The sequence below is a fragment of the Syngnathus floridae genome, chromosome 19, assembly GCF_059516105.1.
Source record: "Syngnathus floridae isolate MCC-2025c chromosome 19, RoL_Sflo_1.0, whole genome shotgun sequence".
In the NCBI taxonomy this organism is placed as follows: domain Eukaryota; kingdom Metazoa; phylum Chordata; class Actinopteri; order Syngnathiformes; family Syngnathidae; genus Syngnathus; species Syngnathus floridae.
In genome coordinates this window covers 5,006,221-5,027,706 of record NC_142431.1, presented here as the reverse complement: position 1 = coordinate 5,027,706, position 21,486 = coordinate 5,006,221, and the positions used below count along the sequence as shown (strand labels likewise).

The window sequence follows — 21,486 nt, the reverse complement described above, 5'->3', positions numbered from 1 at the left end:
AATTTATATAACATTCAAAAATGATAGATGACTTTTTTTAAACTAGCTAAAAGACATGTCCCCATTTTGAGAAACTGCCCTTTATATTAAATAATTTTAGTCAGTATTTTTAAATTTAGTCAATATTTCAAATCAGCGAATCCAAATTCAAAAGGACAATATTTACGACTACAATATTCACCTCCATGTGTTGTAGAAGAGCAAAGGGATGTTGAGGCCCACAGTCAGCCATTCTTGGGCACACAGGAACATGATACAGAAGAGTACATGGATCGAGTACTCTGGAAGCACCAACTAAAAGATAAGACGGACAGAGATAGAGAGACAAAAAAAAGGACAATAAGTCACAGAGGTCAAGAATTTTTTTTCTGTCCACAGTTTGAGAGACTTAATGGCTAACTCTTCAGCCAGGTTGTCGAGCTTCATAATCTTCCACTTAAAGCTTTTGGTCACCAACCAATCACGGGATGCATATAGATAAGCAATGACTCATGCTTACTTCACTATGAGCAATGTGGGAGGGCAACGGAGTACGAGGAAAAGCAAAAAACAACAACGCAAGCCCTGGGAGAATGTGTTAACATGTTAATACTTTTTTTTTTTATCCAAATAATTATAATTATTCAGGTCAAACAAGTAGTCCTCCACGTGATGCTTAAAGGTCGTTTTCACCGTTAGTGACCCGCTTCAGTTCAGTCATATGAAAAGTCCTTCCAAGCTTAAATAAAAAAAATTCATTTGAGTTGTGGTTATAAAACAAATATGCCGTTCCTTGCATATAAGTCTTAGCCAGGAATTCACAAAGTAAGACTCAAACAAATGACATTCACAGTTTTACAATTTATCATTCACCCGGCATTGAACATTCGAATCATGGCTGAAGATTTACGAAATGTCAAAATGACATAATGGCAAAAATTATTCAGTCATCCAAATATTATTCTTGTCCATGAAGGCTGTGGCCTCAAATAAATTTTATTTATACGGGGTCACTACCTCACCAGATCCACGCGTGAAAGCTGCTTACTTTCTTTCATATTAGTTTTACTGAATACAATGTGCACTGTATTACTTTTATTTTATTTTATTTTATTTTATTTTATTTTATTTTATTTTATTTTATTTTATTATGATGTCAGTGCAGATACTAAAAAGCTTTTGAAAAAGCATTGTCCTCTTGCTTTATGGCTAATACACAGATATTTCTTCACTTATTTATGCAAGTGCTTGCAATAATATAGTTAGACTTTTAACATGTCTCTTGCTGTAAAGTGTGTTCTGGATGCATTATTCAAATGGCTGCACACCTTTATAAAAGCACAAGGACACATTTCCTGAGAAAAGCTCCCCATCAACAGCAGACATGGGAAAAAAAAAAAAAAAAAAAGCTGTTAAAACCAAACCTAAATTTATCCATTACCCCCCTCCTCCCTTGTAATACAGTATGCATGGATGAGTACAAAAACACTTGCCCACTCCCCGTATGAACAAAAAGCTCATTAAAAACCAAGCACAATATGCTTCACAGTTTTCTCCTCTGTCTGTTGAGTAGCAACAGTCAAACTAAAGTGCAAAGACTGATAAAGTACTTTTGACCTATATTCCTCAAATCTGCTTTGAAACCAGGTGTAAAAAACAACTTTATAAATACTTTGGAAGAACAAACAACACAATCCAAATGTGAAGTCCCCTTATGTGTCATGAAATTTATTCATGTTTGAGCATGTGTTGTTTATCTGCATGAACAGCTGTTTGATTATCATCATCCAATATAAAGTACCACAAACGTCTGCCGAGGGTTTACCTGTTCTTGAAGTCAAGTCAAGTCAAGTCAAGTCAAGTCAAGTCAAGTCAAGTCAAGTCAAGTTTATTTATATACCCCTAAATCACAAACAAGTCTCAAAGGGCTTCACATATACAAAAAAATGAAAATTATTCTCAAACATCCCCTGATCTTAAACTCCCAGCAAGAGGACAATGCTTTTTCAAAAGTTTTTTATCTGCACTGACATCATAATATAATATAATATAATATGATATGATATGATATGATATGATATGATATGATATGATATGATATGATATGATATGATATGATATGATATGATATAATATAATATAATATAATATAATAGTTAAGTCAAGTTTATTTATATAGTCCTAAATCACAAACAAGTCTCAAAGGGCTTCACATATACAAAAAAAGACAATTATTCTCAAACGTCCCCTGAAAAAGCTTTTTATCTGCACTGACATCATAATATAATATAATATAATATAATATAATATAATATAATATAATATAATATAATATAATATAATATAATATAATATAATATAATATAATATAATAAACTTGAAGCCCTTCTGTACTAGTTTAGTTTTGCAAACTGTGAGGAGTGGAGAAATCATACTAAATATTGTGAGTGTGAAAGTGTACTGAAGCATACACATTCAATTTAATTGCTTGGCGACTATTTGAAATGAGTGAGTGAGTGTGTTGACAGAGGTGCCCATCTGGGGCCGTGTCCATCTGGGACTGTAGCTCTATGTCCCTCGCTGCAGTGTTCGAGTGCCCGGAGGCTGTCCTAGCATCCATCTGATCCACTACTGAGCCGTATCACTGGCGAAGTTTCAGTCATGCAGTAATCCGAAATGTAATTTTACTCCTGGGAGGTGTTGCATGATAGACAGCATTACTATACTTATGGTAATTGGCAAAGCTATAACCCTGATGTTTGATGGCAGAAAAAAATATGCATCCTGGGAAATTGTCGTTTTTAGCATTACTGTAAATGAAATATTATCAGTGGAAAATCACATTAGCCAGTTTTGTGAGGAACTTGCTTCATGGCCAAATATTGACAGTAAATATACAGTTACTGTTGCCTGTCAAGATTATCTTGAAAATTTAAGATTTAAATCTTAAAGTGAGCATTTTTAGTACCGTATTTTCCCGACTATAAGGCGCACCGGACTATAAGGCGCACCTTCAATGAAGGGCCCATTTTAAGACTGTGTCCTTATATAAGGCGCACCGGACTATAAGGCGCATCATTAATGCATCATGTCAGATTTTTAATCCAAATCATATCATTCTCCATTTTATTTTTTTTATTTCAACTTCAGACGCAACAAATGACTTTATAATCACAAAATAATGATCCATAGTCTTTTTGATTCATGATTCATAGTCTTCAGCGGGCCACTTATGATTGATTTCATGACACAAAGCTTCAGGCCATGTTAAATTTAGGAATTTGGTCCATATATAAGGCGTATCGGACTATAAAGCGCACTGTCGGCTTTTGAGGAAATTTTAGGTTTTTAGGTGTGCATTATAGTCCGGAAAATACGGTAGTCTAAATGCTTTTTATTTCATCAAAGTCTATTCTTATACAAGGATAAAAAAAAAAAAGTTATTTACTTCTGGAGAAATTAAGTCAATAACTTTGTTTTCCTCAAAAATATTCAAATGATAAAAATTATTTTAACAGATTTTAATGACGTGCAATTGTTTTTTTTCAGTGTATAGCATCCTATCAAAAAAAAAAAAACTGTAGAATCTCCCATGCCCATATTTAATGCACATCATCATCTGCTTCAATTTCGATATCTATGGCAGATGAGTGACACATCCAACCTCTCTTTCACCCGCAGCAGCTCTTGTGATGCACAGCTCCAAACCAGGTACAGTACATCCACTGAATATGGATGACATTGCATCATGATTCCCTTCACGGCTATACAAGATCTACTTCTTGCCTGCAGTACTAATGAGCTGTGTCGGTGATCGCTCTGGCATGTTATTTATAGGGTCAGTATCAGCTTGTATACAAAAAAACCCAACAGATGCTTGCCAATCGTAGATTTGATGCAAAAATCACAATTTGTCATTTGGGATCCCAGTAAATCAGAGCATAAGTGTTTCCTCTCATTACCTCCGAGACCTCCTACTGCAACATGCTAAATGAGAACGCCTGCCCACGTTTCATTCACTTCCTCACGGGGTTGCCTCATCTTACCCTCAGCCTCTCCAACTCCAATTAGCCAGGCCGCCACCCGCTTGGGCGAGTGCAACACTCACAGCTGACAAAAAAAGGACGAGAGAGCTTTTCAAATGCGACTGCTCTCACACAGACAATATTAATTATATGGACCCCCGTGCTATTCAATTTGGGGAGATATAAGAGCGCTGTCTTACATTTTATCTCGTGAAGAATAAAATTTGGGTTCAGGTTACGCTCAGAGAGGTATTAAACATAAAAGTTAGATGATGTGATCCCATAAAGATGACTGATTTTTCAAACACAATGAGCTATGTATATTATAGAGTTGTCAAACTCATTTTTGTCGTGGTCATAGTTTTCCTCGGAGGGCCTTTATGATTGTCGACGTCCTCTATATACAGTATAGGCTACAAAACAGATGAATAACTAGTTTTTATTCAATTTTTTATATTTTTATTTGATCATTTATTTTATTTTTTTAAATTCAATTATTTATTTTATTAATTTAGTTATCCCTGAATAACTAGTTTTTAAATCAGAGACTAGTAAAATCTGCTCAAATATTTTAAAAAGATGAACGGTAATAAAAATTGCAAGCAATGTCTCTTTTTTATTAAAAACTGAGGACAATTTGTAATTTTAGTAATGAAACAAAGTCGATGCAAAATTTGTCTTTGCGGGCCACATTAAATGATGTGGCGGGCCCTATCCATCTATCTATCCATCTATCCATCTATCCATCTATCTATCTATATCTTGCAAATAGAATAAATAAATAACTTTGACTTGTTTATTTACTAGCACACGCTAATGTGCTGCGTTAAGATGACCTTCACACACAGATTTGTTACTCTGCTTTTAATAGCTTGGCAGGGCCACACTGCTATACTTCATTACTGTAACACAAGCGTTACTTCATCGTCAGCCCTCAAGGAGAATTAACGTGATAGTGTCATTGTGATTTAGTCACTATGCCTGATGTGGTTATCATGGGTCTATTATGGACTACTTCACTGGCCATAAAGACGTCCATTGATAAATGATGCATTATAACCAATGTTATGGTAATATTGACAGTATGGGAAAGAAATGTTCACACAAATCTTTTTTCTTGGATATGTTGAAACACAGCTCGAGTTCTTATCACAGATTTTGTGAAGTTCAGACTTTTAATGACAACTTTGAATGTGTGTTGTGTGATGACCTAGAAAATTTCTATTCTACTGCTACCCTCAACTTTACAGAGCTTCACTAAATGTTAAAAGAAACTCCACAAACAAATTTGCCTAAATATTGTATGAGCTGCATATATGACAGTTTTTATATATATATAAAAAGAATGCTGAAACATCTAACTGCAGTTGTCAGTTGTACTTGATGCCCTTTGAACCCTAGGGCAGTCTTGATAGGCATGAAATTGAAGTTTCCTTTTTTGCAATTGAGTTGATGAGATTCCCTCTGTGCATGAGTTGTCAGGACAGCTGCTTTGGGCCTTGCTACATTCTAAACGCCTTCGTACACTTGGGTGGAGATGTGAGACGAGGAGCAGATGCAACATCACCGTCAACTGGGAAATGTAGAAGGGAATAAAAAAACCTGCATGTTTAAATCGTATCTATTTGTAAATATATGTATTTGGAGTTTTTCCCTTGAAAGGGTTTTATGCTAGATGTAAGTCGTTATTTTACTAAACGTAGTTAAGTGGGTTTTTTAAATTTTTGAAGGAATTTTGTTGTGCGAGGACTGCTGTGAAAATCAAATGAGGAATTTGATTTTTTATGATAATCATAATTTTATAAACATATCCAAATCAATTGGGTTCTTTAATCCTCTCAGAGTTTTAAGATCAGTTAAGAATTCAAAGTTGGGTAATCCTTTGTAGTATATTTCTAACCCAGTTAAACTTAATTTGAAATGTCTTTCTCACTCTCTCACAACAGATAAAGACACCATCTGTATATCTTTCCTTCAATGTGTCTTGGCAAACTTTATCAAAGTATGCAGGACAGGTCCTCAGTGGCACCATCTCAGACAATCTCACTGATTAAAGCATCAGCAAGCCAAGCTGTCGTTCATTCTATGGCCAATGTAGATGAATGGTGTGTGTGTATGGTGGACATAGTTGGACGAGAGAAGACACGAGGAACAGACTATGAAATGGATGCGATGCATGACGGACACAGCAAAAATGAAAGAGTGAGGCAGCATCAAGAACCTTTGTAGTGAAACATCACAGAGCATCAGAGAAATCTCGTGGGAACTTCTTGAACTTCAACCCACCACCATTACTCATCACTAGACTCACAAATCTGATTGACTGGGTTTAGATTGGAGTGGGCTTCCATCTATCACATCGTATGTACAGTGATCCCTCGCTACTTCGCGTTTCATTTATCGCGGCTTCGTTACATCGCGGATTTTTTTTCCAAATGAAAAAAACATTTAAAGTCAAAATAGAACTTCTAAATTGTCGAAACGTGTGTAACCTTTAGGACAAAGTAGTATTGCTCCAAATGTTCGTTTACATTCCTTTAGAAGTCCGTTTTCACGTGTTAGCACGATCACAAATTAGCATCTTTCCGCTAACTCGTTAGCCTGCCCAGTACTTCTTGTTGGTGACCGTACTTTGCGGATTTCACTTATCGTGGGTGGTTTTTGGAACCAATTATCCGCGATAAACGAGGGATTACTGTATATGTAAAATATATATATATAATTTATATATAAAAAAAGTATATATATATATATATATATATATATATATATATAAAATATATTAAACATATCTATCTATCTATCTATCTATCTATCTATCTATCTATCTATCTATCTATCTATCTATCTATCTATCTATCTATCTATCTATCTATCTATCTATCTATCTATCTATCTATCTATCTATCTATATGTGTGTGTGTGTGTGTGTAGAATTAATTATTAATTAATTATAATTATATTTCAGAGAAACAGTGGTAATCCTGTAAATGTATGCTGTCTCTAGCATGAGTCATGGCATTATTAATATTCATTTCTTACACATCTCCTAGTGGCAGCTATTTTCTTATCAAAGACGGGGTTCCCTTCCCCCATTTCGCCTCTCCTATTATTATTATCCTCTTTGCTGCCTGGTGCTTTCTCTTCCCTTTCTCCAATCTTGACACTATTCCTCCATAGTGTTCTCCACGTCTGAGGACTTCCTGCCTGCTTAACACTGCGTGGGAGCAACGTAGCGCTGTGGTTTGCGCATAAGCTCATTATTCGGAATGACTGATTTACACCGTTCCCACATGAGGGATCTCATTCACTCACACATCGTGATTTTATAAGCTACACTGGGAATCACTTTTGTTGTCTTAATAGAAATATGGAATTTCCTATGAGTGATTATATCCATTTGTTTTATTTGATCTTTCATTTTACTTGTCCAAGTTATTTATTACTTGGCTTTATAACTTCTAACTTTGGGTACGAGTCAGGGTACACTCTGCACCAAATTTTAAATATCAATAGAAATACCTGAAAGCAGGTTAGAGTGATTTTTGTGGATCAATTATCAAATAAAAAATTTATTCGGTTTGGCTTTTACTTAAACTCAAAGTGTTTATATTAACATTTTACTCTTGTTCAAGGTCAGATTCAATCATTGTAATTATCTTTTAAATAACCCACTTTCTTTAATTAGTTATTTCATCCCTGCAACAAAGCACCCAAGGGGGCTTTGTTCAGACAGAAAGCATCCCTGCAGACTTCGACCTTCTAGCACAGTGCAGTCAAAAGTATGACTGTGTGGATTGATTGATTCTAAGGGTCAGCAGTATCTCAACCACCAGCGGGGTTTTCGTAACATCAGCATTGAAGCCTTTTCTGAAGCGGTCATGCCTTTCCCCCTGGTTGGACTTGTCTGACTTTTTGATCTTGGTGAATCGATACATGTTGGAGCTGATTCTAACAACCATCTACTTGCGGGGCACATTGATTGGGGATTGGGTCTCTAACCAGGACAACGCATCATCTATTTTATGAAATCCACTGGTTTGATCATCTAAGAACCAGAGAGTGCATTAAACTAGAAAAGTGGAAAAAAAGCAAGTAAACTAAAAATACGAGTTTTAATGAGTCCAGTTGCTGTGACAACGTGCCGGCTCATTGCTGAATAACATTCACATTTATACCAAAAGAGCTCAACATCTAAATGCTGTCGTCCAAACCCCTGCTGCTTTACAAAAAAAAAAAAACTCCACTCACTATCGGGGAAGCCAAAAAATGGCACGTTCTAATTTCTGCTCGTTTTTAAATGGAACTGTGAGTTTGCCAGCATGAAAAAAAAAAACATTAGCCAAAGCTTTTACCCAAACCAATCAGGACCACCATGCTGTGATTGTGCCAGTTGGAGTGAGCTGAATAGTTCACAAGTGGGAAGATGAGCTCTGGATAAAAGAGGAGGGGGGAAACAGGCGGCAACCTCCTGTTTCACAGCCGCAGGCATCCACGAAACAGAATAAAAACATACTCTGTGAACTCTCTGTTTAATGCGGGAATAGGAAAATAGTCACTTGAGGGCACTTCAGTCACCTCATGCATTGGGGGAAACTTTGCATATGTGAGACATTTAAGTCTCCCCTGCGATGAAAGTGTCTTTTTTGTTGTTTTGTCAAGGACTCGGGAAAACGGTTCATTTGGTGCCAGTTGAACCGTAAGACTGGCGCCTTGGTTCTTTTGGTAGCCTGTAGATGCTTATCCTTATTTTCATTATTATACTGTCAAAGTCAAGGCCCTGGGGCCAGATACGGCCCGCCAAATCATTTTATGTGGCACCCCGAAGACAAATTGTGCATCAACTTCATCTGTCAATACTAAAGTTACAAATTGTCTTCACTTTTAAAAAAATACAGCAATTTTTATTACCATTGAAAAGATTTTACTCGTCTCCAGTTTCAAACTTATTCATAATATTATTTGTAAAAATTAGCTAAAATATTGCTTGAAGGATATTAATAGTTACATTATCTATCATGTTTGAGAATAATTATCTTTTTTTTTGTATATGTGAAGCCCTTTGAGACTTGTTTGTGATTTAGGGCTATATAAATAAATTTGACTTGAATCATTCATTTTTAATATTATGCGATTCATAATAATTCTACATCAACAAAATCAGAAAGAAAAACAACAATATTAAGAAAGATGATGTCCTATCACTCCCCAGTGCCCACAAAGTCCATAAGCCTTCATTCTCATGTTTCCTCCCACTGCTCCCAATCTGCTGCTAACCTGATCCTGCACTCTGCGTCGTAATTATGCACGCTTTACTGTATTTCAGATTTTCAGATTTTCTTCTCTACAGTGCTCACAATTTACACCGACTCATTAATTTCTGCTGTGATTTTTTTTTTCTGATCATACTTGGGGAAAACACTGTAATTGAACATAACTCGATGGATGGATAAATGGATCCAGAGACCGTTTCAGATCATCAGAGAGAATAATGTCACGTTAAAACTGTGAGGACGGAGGAGGCCTCATCATCAAACTGCATCCTCAAGGCAAAGTGTCAACAGACACACACAAACACACACACCCACACACTCAATAGCTCTGCAGGGCATATCACCTTTCAATTTGTATTGCCTTATTACCACCCCAACATGAAGCAAGAAGACACAGGAGGCATCAGTGTGTTATTATAAACCGCTCCACGACTGACTCCAAATTACCAAATTATAAAAACAACAAATATTATTAATCATAAAAAATAATGAAAACAAATAGGTAGGCTGTAAGCTGCTCACCTTCCTCAGCAGGTTGCAGATCCTTTCAATGTTTCGCAGTCTCTCCCTCTGTGAGATTAAGTATAAAAAAAAATAATTGAATTTTTGGGTGACAAAAAGTAGACACCATGGATTTGATCAAGTCATAGGCAGACAGATTTAAGAAAAACATTCTGTGAATGTATTAACGATATATTAGCTTGTGTAATAATGTGTAAAAAGCCTCTGAAGCACAAATCAGCACTCGCCAAAGTGCTGACTGGAGCAGCCACTATTTCACTTAAGCTTTTAACGTCATCATCAAATATTAAATAAACTCCCATAGCATCACATTCTGGGTTTTCCAAGTTCTAAAGAATATGTTGTGTATAACTTTGGCTTCTATTTATGAAGTATTTCTATCAGTGTCAGAATAACTGTAGTTACTTGGTGACTTGGTTTTTATTTCTTGCCAGCTGACTGCTGTCAGAAATGCGAGTTACCGGTAATGAAGTTTCATATAAGAAAATATTACTTTATCTATTTATGTATATATCAATATATGTACAGATTCTGAGACGCCCCTAATTCATTCCCCATCTGTGTGTATTTAATGTTTTTTTTTTATTAATTTGATTGGAAATGATTGGATGCTGTTATTATGAATTATAAACATTTTCCATTTCCAAACATTGTGTGTCTACAAGACAATCGCGTCTTAAACTCTCTCTCTCATTTATCCCAAAATGTCACATGGGACCCTACCTCATTTCAGAGTTACCAAAGATGTTGGATTGAAAAAAAAAAAAAAAGAGCATGAAATGTATCTTGCTGCTTTTTCATTATTTTAAGTGTTTCAGAGTACAAGAAAAAGTCATTTCAGGGAAAAGAAAGTTTGCCTCTGATGTTTAATGTACTGGTGGCATAACTGAACAAAAAATTCACAGAGGAACAGTGTGGAAAAAAATAATGGCTGATCCTTTTAGTATGCGTTTCCTCTGTCCTGAAGATGACCTGATTCACCACAATCACATTACCGTATTTCCGCACTATAAGGCGCACCGGATTATAAGGCGCACCTTCAATGAATGGCCCATTTTAAAACTTTGTCCATGTATAAATTCATATATTTGGACACGCCTGCTGTAGTGGCTCAATATTGGTCCATATATAAGGTGCACCGGATTATAAGGCGCACTGTCGGCTTTTGAGAAAATTTGAGGTTTTTAGGTGCGCCTTATAGTGCGGAAAATACGGTATTTTTAATATTATTATACCAACAGTAATCAAAGTCTATTGTAAAATTCGGTAGTACTAATAACAATAGCAACAATCAAACTAGCAACAAGCTACACTACCTACTAATTAGCAGGCAATTAGACTGAAGGCATTGGAGGTAAATTTGGTGCAAAAGTAACTTGTGCTTGGTGACATGAGCAAGAGACGCAAAAATAAACAACAGTCATTTAAATTTATTTCAGAGCGCCTTGTGCATGAATGACATGCTAACAAATACCAAAGATGAGAAGTTATTGAACATATTATGCTACGCTAGCACGAACGTAAAAGGTATCCATAAATATAGTGAGGCAATAGTGGCAAATTATGCAGAGCACTCACTTTACATAACACAATTATGATAAAACTGAAATGGTTAGTAGTGAGTTGCTATGGAAACCAGCATTGAAATTAATTCACCCAATCTCGTTTATTGCAGGAATTCCATTTCCCATGAGCTCACCGCCAATACCCAGTGATAGAACCCGGTGGCTCTTAGAAAATGAAGTGTCTTTTTTTTCTGGTAGGGAAGGAAGTTCTGACAAATTGGGCTCTGCTAGCAGTCTTCTTGAAAAAAATAAACCATTAAATATTGATTTATGAACTGTTGCAAGCTAAGAAGAATTTAACGTGCTCTGTTTGCATGTTTTGAGCTTTACATTTTCATGATTGGCTCATGGCTTGAATCTAATGATTAAGCTTTTGAAATTATTAAATTATAGTCATGGAATAGGTGGCAGTCAAACGTTACAGCTTGAGTGACACTGACAAAATGGTTGAAATGCAAATGATTGAAATAGGTGTTATTTTAGGCAACAATTACATCACTAAAAATATAAATACTCATATAGGCTTCAAAAGTTGTTTTAAGAAGATGATGGAAATGTTTTCTAACATGTAAGCATTTATTTTGAAACAGGCCTGCACATTTGGAATATCACCATTAGCCAACCAGGAACGTTAATATTTTAAAAAACGTCACAAAGTCAAGCTGATAATGTAGTTCTGGTAATTGTGGCTACACAAGAACAATATATTTATAAAAAAAAAAAAAAAAGAGCAGACCTACCGCATGGAGTGGATTGCCTTGATCGATGGGCACCTTAAAGTCCGCCTGGAGCTCATCGAAAGCTGTTATCTGAAAATCAAAAAAAACCAAAACATTATGATTGATTATGATATAGTGATCATAATGCGGTTTAGGAATCCGAAAACATATCAGTGTCGGTATGTGCACACCTGATGGGGGGAAAAAAAAAAAATCACACAACATGCGCAGAAACAGAAGCGCCTTTTATATTTTTTTTCACATCAATGTCTTACCTTCAAAGACACAGCAGAGGTTTGCTCTGATCCTGATTATTTCCCTTGACTCCAGAACTGACAGGCAGCTTTTTATACGTTATTACCCAGTGGATCCCAAGCACGATTCTGGTTCATTGCCCCTCTGTTAGTGTTAGCTCCCCCTTGACTATCCTCATGCCTGATGAGATTGCGGATCAACCACATTGTAAAAATTAAGGGAGATTATTTTATTTGTTTCAAATTACCCACTGAAAATACAGTAATTTAAATTTTTAAACAGGAAGTGCTCAGAAAACAAAATATTTTTTCTTCCCATGTGACAACTAATCCTCGGACTTCGGAAGGAATATCAAAATCATTGCCGCAGACTTCCCAGAGGTCAAAGGTAATGCATAAACCGTGAGTTGGCTTTTGCTTTAATCACTTTCATGTTTCCTACAGGGCCTGTATCTGTGCAGAACACCTTGGCAGAGGGAGACAGCTGGAGAAGCCAGTTTCCCTGATGTTGATAAACAGCGTTGGCACGGTTAACCCTTTACTCCACTCGGAGGAAATCAAATGAAACTAATCGTTTCCTCACAGACATCTCCGATGAGCTTTCTGTATGCTGCTGTCAGGCTTTCTGTGAGGCATGATGGGAAAATTGGAAGCATATGTAAGATATAAAAATACATATTTTATTAAATTAAAGTTTTTTGTAATCTGTTTAGTGAAAATTAATCTACAGACAGATCTAATAAATAGTATATACGCTATATGAATTATTGAAATATTTTATATTATAGCTTGAGTTGCTTTTCTGAATATTTAGGGAAGGAGTGTCTAAGAGATGTGCCAGCCTGAGTGACAATTTGATGGGAGAAAGTTGATTTAAAAAAACGTGGCTGAAGCACGGTAGACAGATCGTCTAACACGATTTATCATTCCTCAATAAATAAAAATATAATTTTAAAATCATGCCGTTTGGGGTGCCCACATAGGGACAAAATCTAGTGCACCACAAGCACGCCACAGTCAAAAGAATGGCCATAATTAAAATTGATTGTGATCACTCCCTCAACGGCGCAGCCCCTCTTCTCACGTTCATTCAACTGTGGGATTACCAACTCAGTCTAACTTTCCATCGCAATGAATTAGAGACGAAAAACCAAAAATAAGAAAAACAAGATTTTTCTTTGTACTTTTTGATGAATGACTAAGTTTGTCTCCTGCAACCGTCCTTGAGTGTTTGCTAAAAAAAAAAGAAGTGAAAAATGAAAGAAGGATAAGGAACTGCCAAATAATCCTCCAGCATGTGCATTGTGCAATGAAACAATAGAAACCGTGCAGTCAGGATGATGGATGAGGAGCCAGTGGGGGTTAATGAACACGTGGATCAATGCTGAGCCAAGCCAGTTTTCCGCCAAACCTCCATTAACCTGCATTTCTTAGTGCCAAAAACTCTGTTGACTGTTTGCTTCATGGAGATTACAATCAATTGTAGCACCAATGAATTTCTTCCCATTTGATGTCTCACTCATCCACACGTTTCAGCTCAGTGCACATGGCGGAAACTCCCACCATGCGTGTGAGGAAAGATCTATCAACACTTGTCTTTAGTTCAGTGTTTCTTCTTGTGTAATTTATAAACATGGTTCCTCCGCTTGTATAATGTGGTGCATTGCAGACAGACAGACAGACAGATAATTATCCCTGCTACTAGTAGCGAATGAAATAAAGGCAAAAAAATGTAAGTAGGACATTATGAAGAAAATAATCAATTATACTTCATCTTTATTTCATTAATGATATAAAGACATGAATAATCCAGATGAAGACGGTGCAGACTGAGTGCACTAACCGCAACTATTTTCTTTTCTGTTGCCGGTCTGCACTGATGTACTGCTGTCTCAATTATTTTTCATCTTTCATAAGAGGCAATCTGTTTTCCATGCCAGGGCTTCCCCAGCATAAAAAAAAAAAAAGATTGTCGCATTAAAATATCTTCTAAATTCATACATTCGTTCTGTTCTCATTGGCGAGTTCAGGAAGTGAATAATTGGTTCATCATTCACCAAGGACGCCGACGACGTCTCCATGAAGAGATTTTTTTTTTATATTCTGAAGGGGGATTAATGATTCGGTGAATGACTCCTTTGACTCGTCTTTTAAGTCATCTGATTCTAATGATTCAGTACACTCAAAAGAACTGTCATGTCCATTACTATTAGATTCAACGTTACAGGTTCTTCAATAGCTGTCTGAAACTCTCCCTCTCAATCAGTTTGATCTTTTGTTTACATTTGATCATTTTAAATTCTGCTCCCCTTATCTATCATGAAGCCAGATACGCCCTAGTGAGCAAACTTTGTAGTCTCAATGGCTTCTCTTCCTTTGCCTATGCATCATTCCAGAGGTGATAGCTAAAGGTTATGTTGGCCTCATATCCTTCAGCTCTTTTATCTCCTGTGTTCTTGTCAGCCCCAGTCTACTGTAGCTTGACTCGGCCAGTTTTGCATTCTAGATGTTACCAGCATTCATGATCAGAGAAACAATCCTTGGAAATTAGAGGATCCCATGACAATGACAAACTACCGTATTTTACGCACTATAAGGCACACCTAAAAACCTCCTATTTTCTCAAAAGCCGACAGTGTGCCTTATAATCAGGTGCGCCTTATATATGGACCAATATTGAGCCACTACAGCAGGCGTGTCCAAATATATGGATTTATATATGGACCAAATTTTAAAATGGGCCATTCACTGAAGGTGCGCCTTATAATCCGGTACGCCTAATATATGGACAAAGTTTTAAAATGGGCCATTCATTGAAGGTGTGCCTTATAATCCTTTGCGCCTTATAGTGCGGAAAATACGATACCTTTAAGCATTGTTTTGCTCTTCTATCGCTTTTGAACTTTAAATTGTTTCCACTCTCGCTTTTGATATTTGTGTCTTTGGCTCAGTTCTGTTTTGTTGCTCGACTTGGGTCATTTGGTTAAGAGACATGATATCTTCTGAGAAGTGTGACCTCTTCCTCAACATTTAAGCCAAGCCAAGCAATCGTCTCTGCTTCATGCACAGCAAAATGTGGTTTGCAACGTCACAAACATTGTTTTGTTGGGTTTTACAAAATTTATCTGTTATTCCAATACAAAAAAAAGGGGAGACAGCATTTGCCCTATAATTAGAAGTTAAACACAGTTAAGAAATTCTGCCCATATCAGCAAAATTGAGATGGACCCAAAGCAAGATCTGGCAAATACAGAGCAATAGTGTTCAGTTTTTATATAATACAGGGATGGAAATTTGGATTGAATGAAATGTGATGTGCTGCACACATGGACCCAATAAGTTGTGGCCTTTTGCTGACAGAAAGAGTTATTCTCCCAATGTGCTTTGCGCAACACTGGCTAGACAGTCTGTATATCATGTCTGCACCAGAGGACTTCCCCAATCTCTCCGAGGTGTTCCAGAAGATCATTTGGCACACTTCCGGCTTTAATGATACATGGAGGACATTAGAGACTGGTTCTACATGGGAAAGAAATTACTCAAGTGAAGTTGGCCTAGCGAAGCGTTGAGCATTAGAGCTCAAGGGAGGTTGCAGTTCACCTTGTATGTTAATTACAATGGCTTCATAATCATTCCTATGAGCTCCCCTATGGGCAACTGGTCTTGTTTCTTGTGCAATGAACAGACAGTCTTCCAATTACTGCGTCTTGTATTGTATTAATATATTTTTTTAACAATCTTTTGTGCCGCTTTAACCAGGACAGCTGAAATTCCTCTCCGGGGATCAATCATGAATGATCGTATTATCTCGGCTGTAACTCTGTTAGTGATATTAATACCATATTTGTGGTGAAAATAGCTATCCATCACTTTTGCTTTTCATCGTCTTCCTGGGTATTGTTATTGTCTGGCTTCTCCATCTACTCCGGGAGACAGCCGCAAATTGTTCGGTTCAATTTTTTTCGATTGAACGGGGAGTCCCTTGCTTCCGTCACTTAAGCGCTCTCTTACATAGAGGTCATTCGACTGTTTATGCATGTAGGTGGGTGGGATGTTTTGTTTTCTCTGCTCTATGGTTTGGATTTGTCACCATGGACACCTGAAGAAAAAACACATTGTTGACATTTATGCAACTAATGTCAGATTGGTTCCAACTCAATGGCATGCAATGAAGTGAACACCAGTTCAGGTATAAAAGGTCATATATGGCATTTATCTGGAATTGAAGTTCTACTTCCAACAAACAACAAAGAGCTCATCGCTCTCCTTTCAAACATTATTGATTAACATAATGATTTAACAGTAAAACCTGGAAAGGCATGTTTTGATTTTTCACACTCCCATTTCACATAACCGTATTTTCCGGACTATAAGGCGCACCTTCAATTAATGGCCCATTTGAAAATTTTGTCCTTATATAAGGCGCACCGGACTATAAGACGCACCATTAATGCATAATGTCAGATTTTTAATCCAAATCATTCTCCATTTTATCTTTTTCATTTCAACTTCAGCCGCAACAAATTATAATCACAAAATAATGATCCATAGTCTTTTTGATTCATGATTGATAGTCTTCAGCGGGCCACTTATGATTGATTTCATGACACAATGCTTCAGGCCAGTTTAAATTAAGGAATTTGCTCCATATATAAGGCGCACTGGACTATAAGGCGCACTGTCGGCTTTTGAGAAAATTTTAGGTTTTTAGGTGCGCCTTATAGTCCGGAAAATACGGTAGTTATATTCTAAATATAGGACATGACTTCTCCTTCATGTTCATTGATCGTAACATAATCATTCCCAGAACATGCAAAGCACACGGAGACCGGATTCAAGTCCAGAACCTCTCCACTGGGATGCTAATCGGCTAACCACTTAACACTATGCCGCAATATACTGACTAAATTCCCTGGCAGTGTTCCTGCTTGTTAAAGACTTACTTTTAACGCCTCTCATCTGTCTCCACAGACTGAATTTGTTTGTAAAGCAAATACACAACAGTGTCTAGGTCAGCACCTGGTTAATTTGCTTGTATAGTAATTAAGATTATTTTTATCCACTGAATTGAATGTGCTAGACAGTGTCACGTCTCTCATCACTTAAGACTGAATTAAAAAAAAAATCCTAACAACTCTCCAATTTAACATTTTTCACTTTTCTTTGAGTGATTAATTATGCATGCTCTTGCCTTTGTAAAGTGTGTGAAATTGGGCCAAAAGGGTCCAGCACATGCGCAAAAATAACAGACTTGTTTTGGGTCACCAAAGTTCACATTTCATTTTACTCTTGTTCTAACATTTTTTCCAACTAGTTTTTTCATTGCATTGTGTCTATTGTGTTATAATTTATAGCTTTGCTAAAGCCTACTGTTTTTCAATGCAAGCATTTACCTGCAGGCAATAAAGTCTTAGTTATTGACTCAAAATACTTTGAATGCATATGAGCACACGAAAAAAAAAACTGTTGGTAGGAGAAGTGAGTAAGTGAGCCAACATTACCAGCTTTCGGCAGGTGTCTAGTTTAAATGTGCAAAGCTTGGCTCTGCAGCATGCTTCCACAGCATCATATTCCCAACGCACAGGCTCTACCTAATTATGTTTCCTCTCAGTGTGCAGCCTGATCTTATTATGCTGTGTGTCTATATGTCAGGAATCTGTGGAGAAGGCGTCACCACTCTTTCTGCTGCCTTAAGCAGAAAACACAACACAGCAAGCTTCACAATGTGTTGTATCGTTCAAATAATACATGTAGGTTTAATTAAAATAATATATACATTTGTTGGAGATGGTCTGCTTTCTGTCACTTATTTATAGAACAGCAAGGAAATAGGATTGTGATTTTACCAATTAGAATGGAAATCATCTGATAACATTTAATTAAGATAATAACCAGCTATAATAATGACTTTTGATTAAAAAAATGGATTAAAACTGCAAAATCAATAGTGGATTACGTGCATGTCGGGCATACACGCCGATAAATATAATTACATCAAACGAATGATATAAATATCGCTGAATGAATGTCAGAACTTCATTATTTTTCATGGACAATTAATACCTTTAAAATGCATTTAGCTATTTGCTGTTGATTGAAAATGACGTCATGTGATCAGGGCTTCAGTAACAACCAGTCATGGCTCAGTTTACCAATGTCACATGACCAAACCCAGGAAACATGCCATAATTGGTCGTTACCTGATCTTTGGGCAACTGAATTGGTCATCTGGCGCCAAAATGCAATCGCTGACGTTAGACATGACGCTAGGAAAGATAATCATCAATTGTTGTCCCTCAACACAGACCAGCCATTCGTGAAAATCCCAAAATTTTCCCAACGTTCCCCATGGCCACCAGACCCCAGAGCAGAGCCCACATTTTAAAAACATTTTTTGCTCCTTACCAGGTTAATTTAATCATGGCACCAACAATTGAGATCATGATTAAAATTCTATGAATTTTGCAGCCTTAATGCAAGTATAAAGTTCTGCATAGCTGCATTGCTCACAACAACCTAAAAGTCCCATCAAAATCCGAAATCATCTTAGCTAGTTTAGATAGGTAATAAATAAATCACACAAATAAAAGTGAATCACTTCCCACTTAGGGTTGGACATGACAATTATACGATTAGCATATATTAAGACTGTGGAGATCAAAATAATCTTTTTTATTAAACATATCCATACATTGAAGTCCATGCATACTTTATGCAGCCATTCCAAATGCATCTGTTTGTTGTTTAGAATTCGGATCCATGCATATTTAGCGACGATGAAAAAGGTGTAGGCCACCTGTCTTATTTTTCAAATATTTCTGCATTGCATGATCGAGTAGAACATCTGAGGATGGATCTGATTACGTGCGTGTCCGTATGCTGGGAAAACTGCAGGACTCCCAAAAAGATCAGGGAAGATTACTGATTTATTGATATGGGATATTACACCATGTTGCATTAAACCGGATTGCGATCGTGTTAAGAAAGCAAAATTAGAAGCTAAATTGTGATATTTATGCGACAATGAGATCAGATACAGGTGTGCACCATTCATTCAGACCCAAATTAGGATAAATGTTTTTCAAATTAAATCACAGATGACAGGAAAATGTTGCAGCGTCGCATTGTAAGATATTAGACACATCTAAAAATAAATTAAGTACTTACATGCCATATTGCGAAGAAGATGAGGGACACGCAGAGAACCAGAGACAGCATATAGCAGAAGGCAGCAAAAGTGAACATAATTGGGGAAGGAAACGACGGGTAATTCCCCGGAAAAAGCGCGATCCCATTAAGAGGGGAGAAAAAAAAAAAGAGGGCAATGATGAACAATAAAGTTGTCACACTGCCACGAGAAGGCGAGGTGGGACCGGTAGCACGACTTCGCCCATGTCAAGGAATAAAAGGCAGAAAAAGAAATAAAAATGGAAAAAGAAAAGAAAAGCCTCACAGTGGCGCGTCCACTGCGTCTTTCACGCAGTGGTGTTGTGAGTCAGAATTCCAAACTGGTTCGAAATCAGTCCACGCAACGAGAAGCCGCTGCGTCCGCCGTCTTGACTGCAAGGCTGGTGTCTTCAGAAAAACATTGTTTGTGGAAAAAGCAATCAAAATAAAATGCCGACGGCTTATTTGGTGTGCAAAACCACCCAGAGGAGGCGAACTGGTGGATGCTCCATTCGTTTGAGAGGAGAGAAGGGAGCACATCATATACAAACGCGCGAACAGGTGGATTGATGCGAGCAACACCCAGGGCGTGTGCACGTGTGTCTTGTGCACGCGCAGTGCAAATGCATTGAATTCCACCACGTTATTTTTAAATTTTATTTTATTTTTGGTATATTGCAATAAGCTTTTGGATGCATTTCTATTTTACATTTGCATGAAAATTTCCCATCATAATGATGATGTGATGATTATCATTCTCATAATATTATAGTAATCATAATACGTATCATTATTATAATTATTATCATTATTATCACTATTATCATTATTATCATTATTAGACACGGCCGTCGATGATGATCAATGTTTAGGTAAGATGATCACACATCACAAGAAAATAGGGAATTAATTAGCTACATTATATCATTTTGATGATAAAAATGGTACATTAACTAAAATACTGTTATAAATGAAAAACACGATCAAGCTACTGTGGATACAAAATATTTATCTTGGTGACTGGCGTCCCCTACGGGTTATTATTGTGTATAACATGGCTTTTCCATGTGGTTCCCATGGATGATGCTTTGACACACGAGTTCAATTCTTTCTCAGTTCATTCATATACAAAATCACCTTTTAAATTTGAAATGGTATTTATCCATTCTGCTTATTTTTTACTAAATGCACACAGCACTACCATGCAGTCTATGGAAACATAAACAAATAACTCCATTACAATTTTCATTCTACCAACATAGCCATGGTCATGTTTCCAGTGCTAATACTAGCGTAGTTCTCTTTGACTATATTTATTTAAGTATTACAACTATGCATTTTATTAATCACATGCTATTATGAATGGCCATGTTTGAGAATCATGCTCATGCAAGTTAGTTTTTTTTCTGTAATTCTTGTCACTCAGGAAGGTTGAGGAAATTAATTAGAAAATTATGAGAAAGAAAGGAATAGGCTGTACAGATTTACAGTACATTTTCAAATGTAAATAGTATAAATAAAAAGTACAGACACCTAAAAAGTACAATAAAGTATTTGCATAGTGACTTCCCAGCGGTAGTGGTAATAATGTTGTGACAGACAAAACATAAAAGTAGAAGGACCAAATGTTGACCAAAGGCTACGCGAACAACAACGTATGAAAATGTGCAAAAAAATCTGAGCAACTTCCAAGTATGTTCCAGCTCTCAGCCATCATCTCCATGGAGACCTGGAGGTATAGCTTAGTGTTCTATCTACACACATAAAGGACATGAGCAAGGTCCAGTTATAATTAATGTTTGAAATGTCAAACAACAATAAACTTGATTAACCAGAATTAATATATGGAATTTAATTACTTGGATAAAAGGTATTATATAAACACATCTTTCTTTGCTTTGGACTAAAAAAAGAGACAAACATTTTCCTTAATTCAAAGCCTCTTTGTCCTAAGCCTGTCACTCAAGCTTTCCTGTGATGTT

The 21,486-nt window shown here is 36.6% G+C and overlaps 1 protein-coding gene across 10 annotated transcripts in view; it reads right to left on the bottom strand.

Moving 5' to 3' along the window:
- The window catches only part of cnih3 (cornichon family AMPA receptor auxiliary protein 3), a 54,997-nt gene that overhangs the window by 7,972 nt on the left and 25,539 nt on the right, over positions 1–21,486 (bottom strand). For 5 of the 10 annotated variants that reach the window (XR_015854413.1, XR_015854412.1, XR_015854417.1 and 2 more), the window contains exons 2-4: positions 12,105–12,173; positions 9,800–9,847; positions 183–294 (exon numbers count right to left, since the gene is read on the bottom strand). Coding sequence is in view for 4 of the 10 variants with exons in the window: in XM_088362180.1 (XP_088218306.1) it covers positions 183–294; positions 9,800–9,847; positions 12,105–12,173 (229 nt within the window). In the remaining 6 variants the exon portion in view is untranslated. Of the gene's footprint in view, positions 1–181; positions 295–9,799; positions 9,848–12,104; positions 12,174–19,504; positions 20,082–21,486 lie in introns of those variants that run through there. The other 5 variants (XR_015854416.1, XM_088362183.1, XR_015854414.1 and 2 more) reach the window with 3 other exon arrangements.